The sequence below is a fragment of the Ochlerotatus camptorhynchus genome, unplaced genomic scaffold (genome assembly GCF_037179485.1).
Source record: "Ochlerotatus camptorhynchus isolate MF236.1 unplaced genomic scaffold, CSIRO-AGI_Acam_v1.1 ptg000251l, whole genome shotgun sequence".
NCBI lineage: Eukaryota > Metazoa > Arthropoda > Insecta > Diptera > Culicidae > Ochlerotatus > Ochlerotatus camptorhynchus.
The window spans coordinates 1,956,953-1,971,909 of NW_027040741.1; the positions used below are offsets into that span (position 1 = coordinate 1,956,953).

The window sequence follows — 14,957 nt, forward strand, 5'->3', positions numbered from 1 at the left end:
GCCTGCTATGAGAATTTCCCATTGCAGACGCCAACGAAATGACGTCATCGAGCTATCGATCAACTACCCTGGTTATCGCCTGGTACCTTATAGCACGATGCTAGGAGGCGAACCGGAAGAATCGATGAGCTACCTCTCCCCCTTCTCATATATGAGGCGGGTTGATAGGATAAAGTTACAACTCTTGTTTTCGATGTTTACCTTTCTGAGCAAGCAATTCACATCGTATTGAAATGCAAAACACTTTAAATCCATTTGTTTTGAATAGTAGTGTGATTCAATGTACAATACACTTGAATAGATAGCGAAAGATTTTCAACATTTCAAAGTTTGAAACAATGGAAATTAACGTGTACAACACATTGAACCAAGGTGAAATACACTTAAAGTAAATGTGATTGTGCATTTAAAAAATCAAGTGTTTAAACACTTCGATCAAACGTGTGGAATTTTTTGAGTGTAAGGTAGATTGGAAGAAATATCTGAAGAAAGTCTCTGCCTTCCGAATTACGCGCTTACGGAACCGTCGAAAGAAAAAAGGACATAATTCCGGAAGAAAGAGATTCCTGGGGGATGTTCTAAAGATCCAGAAAATTTTCCCTGGACTCCGAAATTTCCCTGAAGTTTTCGGAACATTCCTGAATTGCACTTAGGAATATTCTATAATTCCTCGAAATTCCTTAAAAGTTCTTGTAATTTTCCTAAAATTAGGGGCTGTTTTGGAGTTCTCTGCTCATCCTCGAAGCGCTCAGAACTTCCCTGATTATAATAAGACTACCGGAATATCTCTAATCATCTTAGAAGGTCTCTAGACTTTATTGAGGACTACGAAATCTCTTAAGTGCTCTCACAATTTTCTTGAATTTATTGTAACATCAGCATTGAACTTCTCTGATCTTCTCAATTTTTTTAATTTTTGAATATTATCGGCGCTGCTCTAAAAAACATAGAACTTCCCATAAAATGTTCTCACAATGATCTAATGTTCATGTAATTTCCTTTACGTTTCCCAAATTTGCATGGAAATTGCTGAAGTTTTCGGAAATTGCCTGAGTTTCTCGGAACTTCTTTATACTTTCAGCAATTTAATTGAAATTAATTGATCTGTCCTGATGTTCTCTGAGCTTCACTAAATTTCTTGAAAATCATTAAATTTCCCTGAAGTTCTTTGGACTTGTGAAGTTCTCAAAATATTTATGATGTTTCCTTAAGTTTCGCTGGACTTTTCTGAAATTTCCGGGTTTTCGAATTTTAACAGAAGTTAATGAAACTGTCTTTAATTTATCGAAACTTACACAAAAGCCTGGACTTTTGTGAAGTTTCAGAACTTCTTAAATGTGCCTGCAGCTAGTGTGGATCTGCAATAAACATCTGATAGCATCCTTGAAGCTCCGGTAAAGTAAAAAAAAACCGGTGGGAGAAGATGAAAGAATCATTTGAGGGAAGGCTAAGATGCTTCCAAGGTAAGGTGGAAGAAAATTCCAGCAAAAGTTGGAGGAAACTTCAGGAAGTTTAAAAATGAATAAAAACTTCCGGAAGTTAAATAATGTTTAAAATATATTTCTCGATTTCCTAGGAATTACCGGAAAGAGCCATCGACTATTTCTCGATTGATGGGTAGTCAAAAACGGTGAGGAAATGCAAACATTAGTCGAAAGAGTATCAAGCATAAGGCATCTTTAGAGATGATTATTTAGAATTTTGAAGGCTCAAAAAATATGAGGTATTCAAAAAGATACATATTCTTTCACAAAAATTTTTCTCCGGAATTCGAGCGCGGGCAGGCAATAATAATTTTGATTATTTGAAAAAAACGGTATAAATCGGTATAAAATCTTAAAATCGGTATTCTGAGGAACACAAATTAAACAAGCTTATTATGCAAGTTGTTCTATAAAGGAACGCTCTACTAATAGAGATGTATCCTGGTGGAATGACAGATTAGAAAAGCTAAGGAAAAAGGCTCGTAAACTATTTAACCGAGCTAAAATAATAGGAAATTAGTCTACCTATAAAGAGGCTTTGACTGACTATAACAAAGAAATAAGAAGATCCAAACGTAAAGATTGGAGACATATGTGTGAAAACATTGAAAGTACTCCTGTTACCGCAATACTTCAAAAAGTCCTTTCTAAGGATCATGCAAACGGCTTAGGAGCCCTTAAAAAAGAGGACGGTTCTTTTACCTTAACTACTAAAGAAACATTGGAAGTAATGATACAATCTCACTTCCCAGGGTATTTGCCTACTACTTCCACTATATCTGTTGTAAATTTCGCTAGAGGTCATGACTCAGTAAATGGATCAAGACAGTCCAATGAAGAGGCAAAAAATCTAGCTAGTGTAATGTTTACTAATTCTAAAGTTGCATGGGCTATAGACTCTTTTGAACCATTCAAATCTCCAGGTTTGGATGGAATTTATCCAATTTTAATTCAAAAGTGTAAAACAGTATTGATTCCGGCCTTAGTAAGTTTACTTAAAGCAAGCTTTTTGCTTAGATACATTCCTACAACGTGGCGACAAGTTCGAGTAGTATTTATACCAAAGGCTAATAAAAAAGACAAGTCTTCTCCCAAATCATTCAGCCTATCAGTTTGTCGTCAATTTTCCTTAAATTAATGGAAAAGATAATAGATGAAAATATCAAATCTGAAATTCTTCCAAAAATACCAATGAGTAAAGCTCAATTTGCTTATCAACCAGGCAAATCAACAATTACAGCATTACACACTCTTGTCTCAAAAATCGAAAAATCCTTCGAAGCAAAGGAGGTATTAATGGCTGCCTTTCTTGATATCGAAGGAGCATTTGATAATGCATCTTTTAAATCAATGGAAACTGCCATGACGTGGGTTTAATGAAAGCGTAATATATTGGATAGTAGAAATGTTATCGAATCGTGAAATAACATCAAATCTTGGAGAGTCAACCATAAAGGTAACAGCTGCTAAAGGCTGTCCTCAAGGAGGCGTCCTCTCTCCTCTTCTATGGTCGCTAGTAGTAGACGAGCTTCTTATTAGTCTTGAATCGCTAGGGTTTGAAATTATTGGGTTTGCGGATGATATAGTGATAATAGTCCGCGGAAAATTTGATGAAATCATATCAAGCAGAATGCAGACGGCATTAAATGTAGCTACACTGTGGTGCAAGAATGAAGGATTGAAAATAAATCCTTCAAAAACAACGATTGTACCCTTTACAAAAAGACGAAAAGTCTTATTTTCAAAACTTTCTTTGGAAGGAACAGAATTAAAATATTCTTCGGAAGTAAAATATTTAGGAGTAACTTTAGATAGCAAGCTCTATTGGAATGTACATTTAGAACAAGTAATAAAAAAAGCAACCAATGCTCTTTGGATTAGTAAAAGGACGTTTGGTAAGAAATGGGGACTCAAACCTAAAATGTTACATTGGATTTATTCGGCTATAGTAAAACCAAGAATAATTTATGCATCACTAGTTTGGTGGCCAAAAACAGCTCAACAAAGACTTGAAAAACTGCAGAGGTTGGCCACTACCTCCATAACTGGAGCAATGCGCAGTACTCCATCTAAAGCCTTAGAAGCTTTGCTTAATCTTCTTCCTTTACATCAATTCATTCAACTGGATGCAATGAAGAATGCTCTCAGACTCAGACGAACAAAAGAGCTCTTTGAAGGAGATCTTAAAAATCATATGAGCATCTTGAAAGAGATTCAATTAAGTCCACTAATTTTAAAGAATGAAGATTTTATGGCAAAAACTCATGAATTCAACCATCTATTTAATGTGTTTAATACAACACGCAATGATTGGGAGACTGGAGGGCCGTTGATTCGTCCTGGGTCTATAACATTCTACACGGATGGCTCAAAACAGGATAACAGGGTAGGGGCAGGAATAACAGGTCCCGGAATTAACTGTTCTGTAGCAATGGGTAAATGGCCAACAGTATTCCAAGCAGAAATATTTGCGATTCTAGAATGTGTAGAAATATGTTTAAAAAGAAATTATAGGAATGCAAACATATGCATTTTTTCGGACAGTCAAGCAGCATTGAATGCCCTTAAATCAATGATCTACACTTCAAAGTTAGTGTGGGAATGCTATAATCAACTTCAGAAATTGTCCTGTCGTAACAAGGTAAATCTATATTGGGTTCCTGGTCATTGCGGCATTGAAGGAAATGAAAAAGCTGATCAATTAGCAAAGCTTGGCTCATCCCAGAAATTTATTGGTCCCGAACCATTTATTGGTCTATCGCCTTCTAATCTGAAAATGGAATTAAAGAACTGGGAAAAAAGCAAGGTACAATCCAATTGGAATAATACCTCAACAGCCCGGCAATCTAAACAATTCATTAAGCCCAACGTTTTGAGTACGCAAAGGTTACTCAATCTTTCCAAAACAGATTTAAGCACCTACACTGGATTAATAACAGGACATTGTCCTAGTAAATATCATTTTAAAAAATTGGAAAGCTTAGCGACGATAGATGTCGCTTTTGTTATTTGGAGAGCGAAAGCTCTGAACATTTATTGTGTGATTGCACTGCTTTATTTAATAAACGATGCAGATTTCTTGATAAAGGACTCACCGTACCTGAAGAAATTTGGACCAGTATACCCAATAAAGTTGTAAACTTCATTCGAAGTGCAATTCCATATTGGGATAATGCCGATGATCAATGATGAAGATCACTCTACATAGTGGTTGATCATCAAAACACACGGCAAATAGTAAAAAGAGGATACACCACAATAGATCAAAACACTGGTCGCAGTGGTAAATGTCCACGACACGGAAAAAAAAAACCTTATCTGTATATAGGTATCTAGTTTGGAAATCGGTATGAATACCGAAAAATCGGTATATCTGGCAACGATGTTTTCTACGTAGACACAAAGCGTTCGTTTCACCGATGAACTTGGTCCGTTTGAACTCGTTCAACGCATAGTTCGGTTACGTTCGCAATACGAGAACCGAACGAAGGGTGTGCAACTGTCATCTTTCGGTTCGCTTTATAGATGCTGAGCGAATAGACAGTTCGTTGCTCGCTTTCGTTCCAGGTGACATCACTGCTTAAAATTTGTAAAACTGTGAATATTTACTCCTTATAAAGCTGGTAAACAAAACTTTTTTAAGTGAAAACTATTAGATTAGTTTTAGTCTACCTTTAAAAATAATAAAAAATTGATTTTTTTTTTCTATGATTGTACATTAATATCACCATGTTTAAATAAAGACAAGCACAGTTAAATTTAAAATGATACCAGAAGTAACCTATCAAGATTAATTGAGCAATAGAAGAATCCCGATTAGTTAGAAAAAATTTGATTTTGTCACGTACTGAAACGAAACATGCCAAAAACCTAACGTACCAATAAAAAAAATAAATGTTTTAACTAAAAGTTAAAAAATTTCCAAAAATTTATGTTTTTGACCTTTTTATTTAAATAAAAATTTCAAAAATCAGAGATAGATATTTTGAAAAATTTAGGTTTTTAACATACTTTTGGAATTTTTACTTGAAATTATAAAAAAAAACTTTTTTATATATTTTTCAAAGAAAACCCTTATTTTCCTCTACAACTTTCTGTCAAACGTCATTTCGATCAGAAATTCCGTTTCCGTGCTACAATTTTTTGAAAAATTTAAAAGGCGCCATTTTAAAATAAAATCAACAATGGCTGAATTTTAGCAAAAATTTCAATCATTGCCCATAACAAACAATTATGCTAAGTTTCATGCAAAACGGAGAAACTTGAGTTTTTTCCGATTCGCCATTTGGCGTAGAACTGCTCTTTTCTAAAAAAAAAAATGGTGCTTAAATTGTTCAAAAACGGTTTACTCATCCCTTACTTTAAAGTTAATCGGTGGTGTATATCTACATTTTTTAAATACAAAATTCAACTAAAATGTAATACAACTGCTACATTGAATTTACCATACCATCACACGACCCTTCAATTTTCAAATTTGTATGTCAGTGCCTTTTATTTAAAACAACAATATATACCTACTCAAGTAAGCGCCACCGGTGGTGTTAAGCGTGATTGCCTGTCACTCACTCCAAAAGGCCTGGGTTCAATCCTAGTCGGCGCCGACGGGATTTTCTGAGGTATAAAATCTCTGATCACGCCTTCCTTCGGAAGGGTAGTAAAGCCGTTGGTGGTGACCATGAGTTGATGGGTCGATAGGGTCCAGGTGTGGAAATTGCCTATCTGGCGTCGGTAGCATTAGTACTCAGTACGGAAAACAACATCGACGGAAAACAAATCAAGGGAATAAAAACCCTACTCAAGTGGTGATTAATTTCCAATTTTCCTTCAATAACAACCCATTTTCTGTTTGATTCCATTGGAGCGCTTGGTACAGATACATATTTCTGCTGAGGGACATTAAAGCTAAGTGGAAAATAAACATTACACATTATTCCAAGTGCCTGCGCAGGTGATAAAAGCGGTCTTCTAAACCAATAATAATAATACGGTGTAAAGTGAAAAAGTGAATTGCACGTATATTTACTCTGGGGATTAACTTACTGACATCGTCTGGCACTTATAGGAAGAAAAAGAGTTTAGTGATTGCTGTCGGAAAAGAGGTTTATTACTGAGAATATGTTTCTATTACCTTGGCTCAATTCATAAGTGATGACAGAAAACACCGTCGCGATTGATTGTTCACGTGCCTTCGCAAGAGGTGCAATTTTATTGACTTTGCGAATCAATTGAGCTTCAATTTATTATCAATTGTTTGTAATGGCGGGTTTGGAAATGCACGTAGGTGTTTAAAGTGGATTATTGGGGTCTCAGCACCTCATTGAACGAGTCAGACGGGCGTACGATTGGATCGAGCAAGATAATTATCATAATGGAATAATTAACTGCATGTTGCAACAAATGTCATTGATTTGCATTATTTATGGAAAGACTGACACATTGATCATTCTAAATGTAATGGAAACGTTTTGACATGTGAAGTAACGATGCATAACGATGGGATTTTACCATCGTATGTCCAAGTAAAATGCACGATGTTATTGAATCTTAATCATAGTTTGACATTCTTGCTACATTTTTCGAATCTAAAGACATTAAAACTCTAAGGGAAGAACAGCATTAGCAAAACTGGGACATCGCTGCGTGAGTATATCATTACAAACCTCTGTGGAGAACCTGTCAGTTCATCAGGATGGTATTTGTTCTCTGTCGTTACGCTTTTACAGCAAATCAATAAAAGCCCCCTTGATATTATAGATACAATCTCGAAATCTGTCTTCCTCTGGCTTCTCTTAATTGTTAAACAATCTTGCTCCATTTGCTCACATTTAAAATTTTCAACAACTCGTCTAACCTTATTGTTTTTTTCCGAACCCCTTCCTTTACAGATTCATGGGCGTCTGTGTGCAAGAAGGTCAGTTGCACGCCCTCACCGAGTACATCGAAGACGGTTCACTGGAGCAGCTGATCGCAAACAGCACCGTATATTTGTCACCGCTGTTGAAAATACGAATCGCACTCGGGATCGCCCGGGGGATGCAGTACGTGCACGACGTCGGTATCTTTCATCGGGACCTGACAAGCAAGGTAACTTTTAACTTTTATCCACCTTTGTGATATTTAGAGCGTTGAACCATTTTATGACTTACAACGCTTTCCACAGAATGTGCTCGTGAAAAGAACTGCAGACGGTATGTACGATGCAGTGGTCGGAGATTTTGGACTGGCAGCCAATATCCCGCGTAAATGGTAAAATAGAATTTTCATTCACAGGCATCAGATTCAGTCACTTATCTAGTATCTCATATTCACAGTGGTAAACCACGACTGGACACAGTAGGTTCGCCCTACTGGATGAGTCCCGAGTGCTTGAAAGGGCAATGGTACGATCAAACCAGTGACGTGTTTTCCTACGGGATCATCCTCTGCGAGCTGATTGCGCGGGTGAGTTCCAACCTTTGAAGAAAGTTTTACCAACTGTCAGATTAACTATTTATTTATCTCTTCAGATTGAGGCTGATCCTGACTTCATGCCAAGGACTGATTCATTCGGACTGGATTACATCGTGTTTGCCGATCTCTGTCCGAATGATACGCCACCGGCGTTTCTAAGACTGGCTTTTTATTGTTGTACCGTGAGTATACGGCAGACGACTGGGCTGACTTTCCCCGAAAACTATTTTGTCGAAAACACGTTCCTCGGAAATCTTTTACCCGTCAGGATAGTTTTCGTACGCTCATTTTTCTCCTTGATTTGTTTTCCGTCGATCTTGTTTTCCGTGCTGAGCACCAATGCTACCGACCGCAAGAGAGGCAGCTCCCACCCTACCTATCTACCCATCAAGTCACGAACCGGTGACCAACGGCTTTACTTCCCTTCCGAAGGGAGGTGTGATCAGAGATGTTATGCCTCAGAACATCCCGGCGGCGCCGAGTGGGATTGAACCCAGGCCTGCTGGGGTGAGAGGTAATCACGTTTACCACTACACCACTGGCGCCGCTCTAAGCTCTTCTTCATGGGCTTGAATAAGATTGAATAAAAATTGAAGTAGTTCAAATACTTCAGAATTTGGAGACGAACCTTGCAACCATGCCTATCACGCGCCCTCGTAGCTTTATCAAGTCAAGATGGCTGGGTTCGATTCCCGGTCCGGTCTAGGAATTTTTCGGGTTGAAAAATTTCGCGACTTACCTGGGCATAGCGTATGATTGTATAAGCCACACAATTATATTAATGCAAAAATGATACAGGCAAAGCTCTCAATTCATAACTGTGGAAGTGCATCTAGAACACTAGCAATATGCGAGGAAGAAGAAGGAAGAGCTTCAGAGAACACTAAGTTTAGCATTACTCACAAAAGAAGCGTAAAACAGCTTAGAAAAGAATCAATAACAGAAATCGCTAATCAAAAAGCAAATCAATTCGAGTGATATATATTAGAAATAATGTGATCTACAAAAAGCTTATTTTTATTGTTTATGATCCACGTCTTAAAATCTGCTACGCTGTCTGCAAGGCTCTGGATTAGATCCTTCTGATAATTGTATAGTGACCAAAGCTACATCCAACATATTTCAGGCGTCCCGTTGCCAATTCATCTCACCCATTCACTGTTATTATTTTGTGCAGCAATCAGTTTTGATAAAGTCATTCTCATAAATCACTCAATCAGCTCTCGCAAAAAATTAATCTCACTTGCGAAATATACAGGAAAGTTTCCCAAGTGAAAAATGCAAGGTGGCAATTAAACCAGGAAAAACAGGAAAAAGATGGAATTTTATTTTCACCAGAAAAAACCGAGAAAAAGTCCGAAATTTGAAAAATCGACTTGAAAAAAAAATCTTTTTTCTATGATTTCAATAGCTTCTGAATTTCACATACGTGATAATGGCACAAGTTTTAACAAACCGATTGTCATCATGAATTTTAACAAAACTTATCATTTCGTTAAAACTAAAACTTCCACGCATCTAAAAAAAATCTGGTTTAATAAATATATTGCATATTTATCGTTATTATCATAACTTTTTTTAACTCACTCGGCTGTCGACAAAAGCAGGCCACTCTCGATGTGTGCTACGCGATCGTCTGTTTTCTCGGCAGCAACCATTGTGTGGTCCTCCTCATTGTTCTTCATCAGCAGTTCTTTCGGTCGATGCGTCGTCGACTTTGGAAAGCAACCGTTTAGTGATGAGTGTGTGAGTGCTGACCACGTTTTGCGTCCATTGCTGCAATGGACGCGCTCTGACCCTCGTTGGCGTACAACAATTTGCCATACAATGAAACTACTAGAAGCGGCTCCAGTTCTGATGGAGGAGGCTTTTTGGATAGCGGAAGATAAAGTGTTTATTGTGTTGTACTTTTTGACTATAGTTTTAAGATGTATTGTATAGTGACCAAGAATCCTCGGCTCTGTAAAGTTAATTCGGTTGAGCCTTATCAAATAAATTAATAAAGAAGATAACTTTTTTTCGCATCAATTGGATGCATGATTCGGCTACGTGCTTTTTTGATCGTAAAATCGAGCGAAAATTGACAGCTGAGCATTCCTTGGCTGATTGATGACTCGTTTTCAAGTACATCAATTCGTAACGGGTAAGCAGTCACTTAGTAAAGCAAATCAATCATTTGATTCCTACCTTTGGAGTATGTTAGCTATGTTAAGCAGATAAAATTAATCCAAATGGCTAGAATCGAAGCCAGAAACGATTGCTCGTTGATTTCAAATCTAGTAATATCATTTAATATTTAGTCTATCATTTTCGAGCTTGCACTTGGTGAGAACGGTTTTCATATTCTTTTAGTTTCTCGCCTGATTCGTTCTACTGCTGTCAGTTCTGAGTATATGTGCAGGCATCTGTTGATTAGAATTAAAACTCATTCAAGCATCCATGCATGGCTATTTTGCTGCTCGCTTGAATGAAAGAATTTACCTATTATTTACCCACTCAAAATTGGTTAAAATGTGCAGGTCACGGCTGAAAGTCTCTTTAATAAAGAAATCTAATCTTATTTCATCTAATCGGTTACAATATTCTTCCTGTCAAAATACACGGTTTTGCAATTGTTTTCACAACTTTCATAGTAGCAGGTAATTATAATAGTTTAAAGTAAGATTGAATTATGATTTTACTTAATTTGCCTCATTGTGACTTAAACTTATATTTATTTAAAAAAAAACTGGCTTCACTTGGCTAGATTTAATGAGACTTTCAATTATTTATATAGGAATCTGTATAAATACATTTATACCAAATCATCCAAATTTAATAGGGCTCAACAAATTGCAGTAGCTTGTCAAGCTTAACAGACCAGCGTTGCTTCAAAAGTGAACTGATTTTAAAATCGTGTTGTAATCAAAATTGTACCTATATCAGATCTTTTGTGATGTGATTGTTTTTGGCTAAAATAGATAACACAAATTTCATTTAAAATTATACAAGTATTGAAATGTATTTTAAAAACTGAATTATTCTCTTAACCGAATTGATCCCACGGGAATCCCTATGCAAAATTGGCTGTCCAAATCCACTGTTTATAGATAAACATATAGTTTCTTCAGCAATATTGTTCAACAATACTTCAGCGGTACCGGTAGTGTATTTAGTGGTTAACGTAATTGTCTCTCCTTCCAAAGGTATGGTCGAATAGGTAGGGTCCAGGTGTGCGGGCGTCGGTAGCATTGGTACTCAGTACGAAAACAAGATAGACGGAAAACAAATCAAGGAGAGAAAAAAATAAACCAATAGCGTGCCAGCACCATATTTGACGCGTTTCTAATAATAATGCACTCTTCTATTTTTGATCGCATCTCGATTTTGACAAGATATTTTTAAAATCTTTGATACACCATCCGAGGGCACTGGAACTAATATTTGCAGAAGTAACATTTCAAAAACAATGATTTAAAATAGTCGAACATTATTGAGTGCGTCGATTAAGGAACCGCTTCGAATATGGTGCCTCCACGGTACTTCAATAATTCGAAAAAAAAAAACACAAAATGGGATTTAAATGAATACTTTGATGATCTGGATCATCAAAACCTCACGAAATAATAAGCATGCATAACTTTGAAGAGCTTTTTTCAAATAACGAGCCTATATGTTGCATCACTAAGATCATAAAGACATATCTCAATACAAGACACATAAACAGGACATACGTGGCAGTACAAGTTATCCAGTCATCTTGTATGTAGATTCGATCTTAAAGTTCTACAGGTTCATGAAAGTATTATACGATGTCCCAAAGTACCATACAATGTTCCGAACGATTTGTTGATCCTATAGAGTTTGATTAAGCCCAATAGCAGGATTCAAAGTTATGTTGACAAAATATCTCTAGTCCTACATTCATCCTGAAGTTTGGCTCTTCAAGTATACGGTGTGCAGTATTTATTTATTTATTTATTGTTCCAATTGATCCAATATATGGTTGTCTTAATGAATTAAAAAAGTATAATTAGAACAAAAACAGGACACGTTCTAATTCAGGACCGTCTTCTAATAAAAACAGTTAACGGCACATTAAAGTCAAACAATCCATAGACTTCATTAAACGCATTAGCGACGGCTCGGATAGGTTCATTCAACCTATATTGCCGATTACGACCTGCGAGATGTACAAAATTACGCTGTCTAATCACTCTCTCAGGTGCGTAAAAGAAAAGCTGCCGAACGCAGAGCGACACAAATCGGTCAAATTGGTTGTAACTGACCGTTTTGGGTAGAATCCATGCTGAGCCGTGAAGATGAAATTTTTACAAGAGCTGAAGAGCGCCTCATTGATGATGATCTCGAATACTTTGGAGCAGCAACATAATTATGTGATTCCTCTGTAATTCTGGACATTCCTTATGTCACCTTTCTTGTGGACGGGGAACATATACGAAAATTTCCACGCCTCAGAAAATTTACTCTCCTGTAGTGACAGATTAAATAACTTCACCAAGGGAGTGAGCAACGACTCCGAAGACAGCTTCAGAACGGACGCAGGAATTGATTGACGGTATGTTCACTTATGTGAAACGGACGGAGCACAAATGCATCTGTTGGAGAATTGCTTATAGCAATCGTGACTTGATTTGGTGAGGCCGAAGATTTATTGAACGAAGTCATGAAATGTTGAGCAAAAAGGTGGTATTTCTCCGCTTCAGATTCAGCGGTTTGACGGCGGCTCACCAAGATTAACTGACAATGGCAAACCGACTTCTTCCTTTTTAGAGTTTACAAACGACCAGAAACGGTTTGGAGTTCTGCGAAGAGATAATTGCGTACGGAAGACATATCGTCGATACAGGAATCTGTTGCATTTCCTATAGTCGTTACTTGTGCGGTTGAACGCCTGCTCCGTAATTTACGAACGATTTTGGCAGTATCTTCGTAGGGATTTAGTTTCAGTCGAAGCAAGTGACCGTTAGACCACGGTGGCTTTGGTGCGAGGCGGGCAATAGGTACAAATTCAGCCATAATATCCCAAATCATTTGACTGAAATATTCAACGGCATCGTCAACACATCCAGCTAATTCTAATGGTCGGCAATCGATACCGGAAATAGCAGCACTGATCGCAACATAGTCGGCTCGACGGAAATCCAGTGTACGATTATTTTCAGAACAATCCTCAAAACGATTGGCGCTGGGAGGTTCATCAAAACGTCTAAAGCAGGGTGGTCTGCATCAACAAAGATCAGAGGTTCTATGGCTTCCGAAACGGTGCATGCCAGAGTTGCAGCTTCGTTAGATAGAACAAGGTCTAGAAAGCGAGCGTTCCTATTCAATACACCATTGACTTGCATGAGGCCATGTAAAGCGAAACCGTCGATAAGCGTTGAACTAGCAGCCGATAGAACCGATTGAGGCTCAACCTGAAAAGACCCATCATACGACTTACTCCACCGGAGCAAACGCTGGTTATAATCTCCGGGCTGCCGAGCATAGTCATTGAATTCCAAATTGGAAACAATAGCACCGATGGAGTTCACATTGTCCTGAATACCAATGACATCGTTGCGGCGGTCAGGAGGTAAATAGATCACGCCTACACTAATAAATCGACTTTGCGTAGTGATTCTAACCCACAGCTGCTCTAGAGCATCGGAAACAGGTGTCGGATCGATATAACTGTTCCAACAGGACACCTCCACCACGGGTTTTTTGCACTGTTGGAGGCATTACGGTATGTGCGATAAACCGAAAAGGCATTTCCGAACAGTTGAGCACTGTATAAACGGTCATCGAGCCATGTCTCCGTCAATACAATTACATCATAATCGCACTCGCTAGCGGACAAAAAGAACGAATCAACCTTGGCCCGTAGTCTTCGAAAATTCTGGTAGTAAATGCGCAGGAGATGAGCTACGTTTACAGCGCTAACTGCAACAGATGCGTTGTCGGTCGATGGAGCCGTGGTGGAAGGTGAAGAGCTGCATACAATAACACTGGAATTCGAACAGACATCAGGAAGAGGCAATCCAACAGTAACTACATCCAACAACGGGTCTGGGACGACTGTGAAGAGCGCAAGCAGCGGTATGTAGGACCGTGTCGGAGCGATCGAGGGCTTCCAATGTGCTTTCCACGACGCGTCCCGGGAATCAAGTGTTTTGAAGTATCCTCAGCCTGTTCAGAATGAAGTTCAATGTGACAGGTACAGTGCGCAGTTGCAGAACAAATAGTCCAACTGTGGGGCGAAACATCTTCAGGCAGGGAACACACATTATTACATTGATACTTGCCTTGATGAGCAAGCTGGAAAACCTCTTCTCGCACTCCAGACACCAGGACCAGAACGACTTTGACTGCATTGATGAGGAATCGGCTCGACTGTGCTAGGTAGATTACAGGCTTCCGTGTTGCTTTCTAACGTGCGTCCTGGAGATTCACTTTCGACTGCTGGATCAGGATGACTGCAACTACATACAACACGAACCGGCGCGGCAGAGTTCAGTGGCATAGGAACCAGCGTGGTATTTTCTGAAATGCGTTCAGGTGCAACCAGAGCGACCACATTAGCTGGCGTAGAAGCACTGGTAAGGGAAATATCATCAGGAGAGACGTGGTTGAGTGAATTTTTGCGAGTACTTGCCTAGTATTGAAGTCTGCTTCCAGACCCCTTTCACAATTCCACACACAGGGCCGGGATGACTCCGTTGGCTGGAACAAGCGATTGGTGCGACTGTGGTGGACGGATCAAGGTCTTCCATATTACCTTCTACGATGCATCCCGGAAGCGAAGAAACAGCGATAGGTGATCTTAAGGAGTATTCGTATCTGACCCATCCGATGATTCTGGACATGCGGGTGCCTGCGCGTTTTTTGCACGATTTTCTCCGAACTCCCTGAACAGGATTCCTTCCGGCGACGAGTCAGGATTAAGAGCGGCTTCCCGATGTTCAACATTGATGAAAACTTTGAATGAAATGTAGTTGAATGAGTTTAGGTCTGCGCCATGTTTCACTAATGGAACTA

General features: G+C 38.5%; 1 protein-coding gene across 2 annotated transcripts in view; it reads left to right on the forward strand.

Annotated features, from left to right (window-relative positions):
• cdi (center divider) overlaps window positions 1-14,957 on the forward strand; it is a 294,603-nt gene that overhangs the window by 266,208 nt on the left and 13,438 nt on the right. For both annotated transcript variants that reach the window (XM_065226464.1, XM_065226465.1), the window contains exons 4-7: window positions 7,373-7,571; window positions 7,648-7,733; window positions 7,799-7,928; window positions 7,994-8,119. In XM_065226464.1, the coding sequence (XP_065082536.1) occupies window positions 7,373-7,571; window positions 7,648-7,733; window positions 7,799-7,928; window positions 7,994-8,119 (541 nt within the window). The remainder of the gene's footprint in view (window positions 1-7,372; window positions 7,572-7,647; window positions 7,734-7,798; window positions 7,929-7,993; window positions 8,120-14,957) is intronic.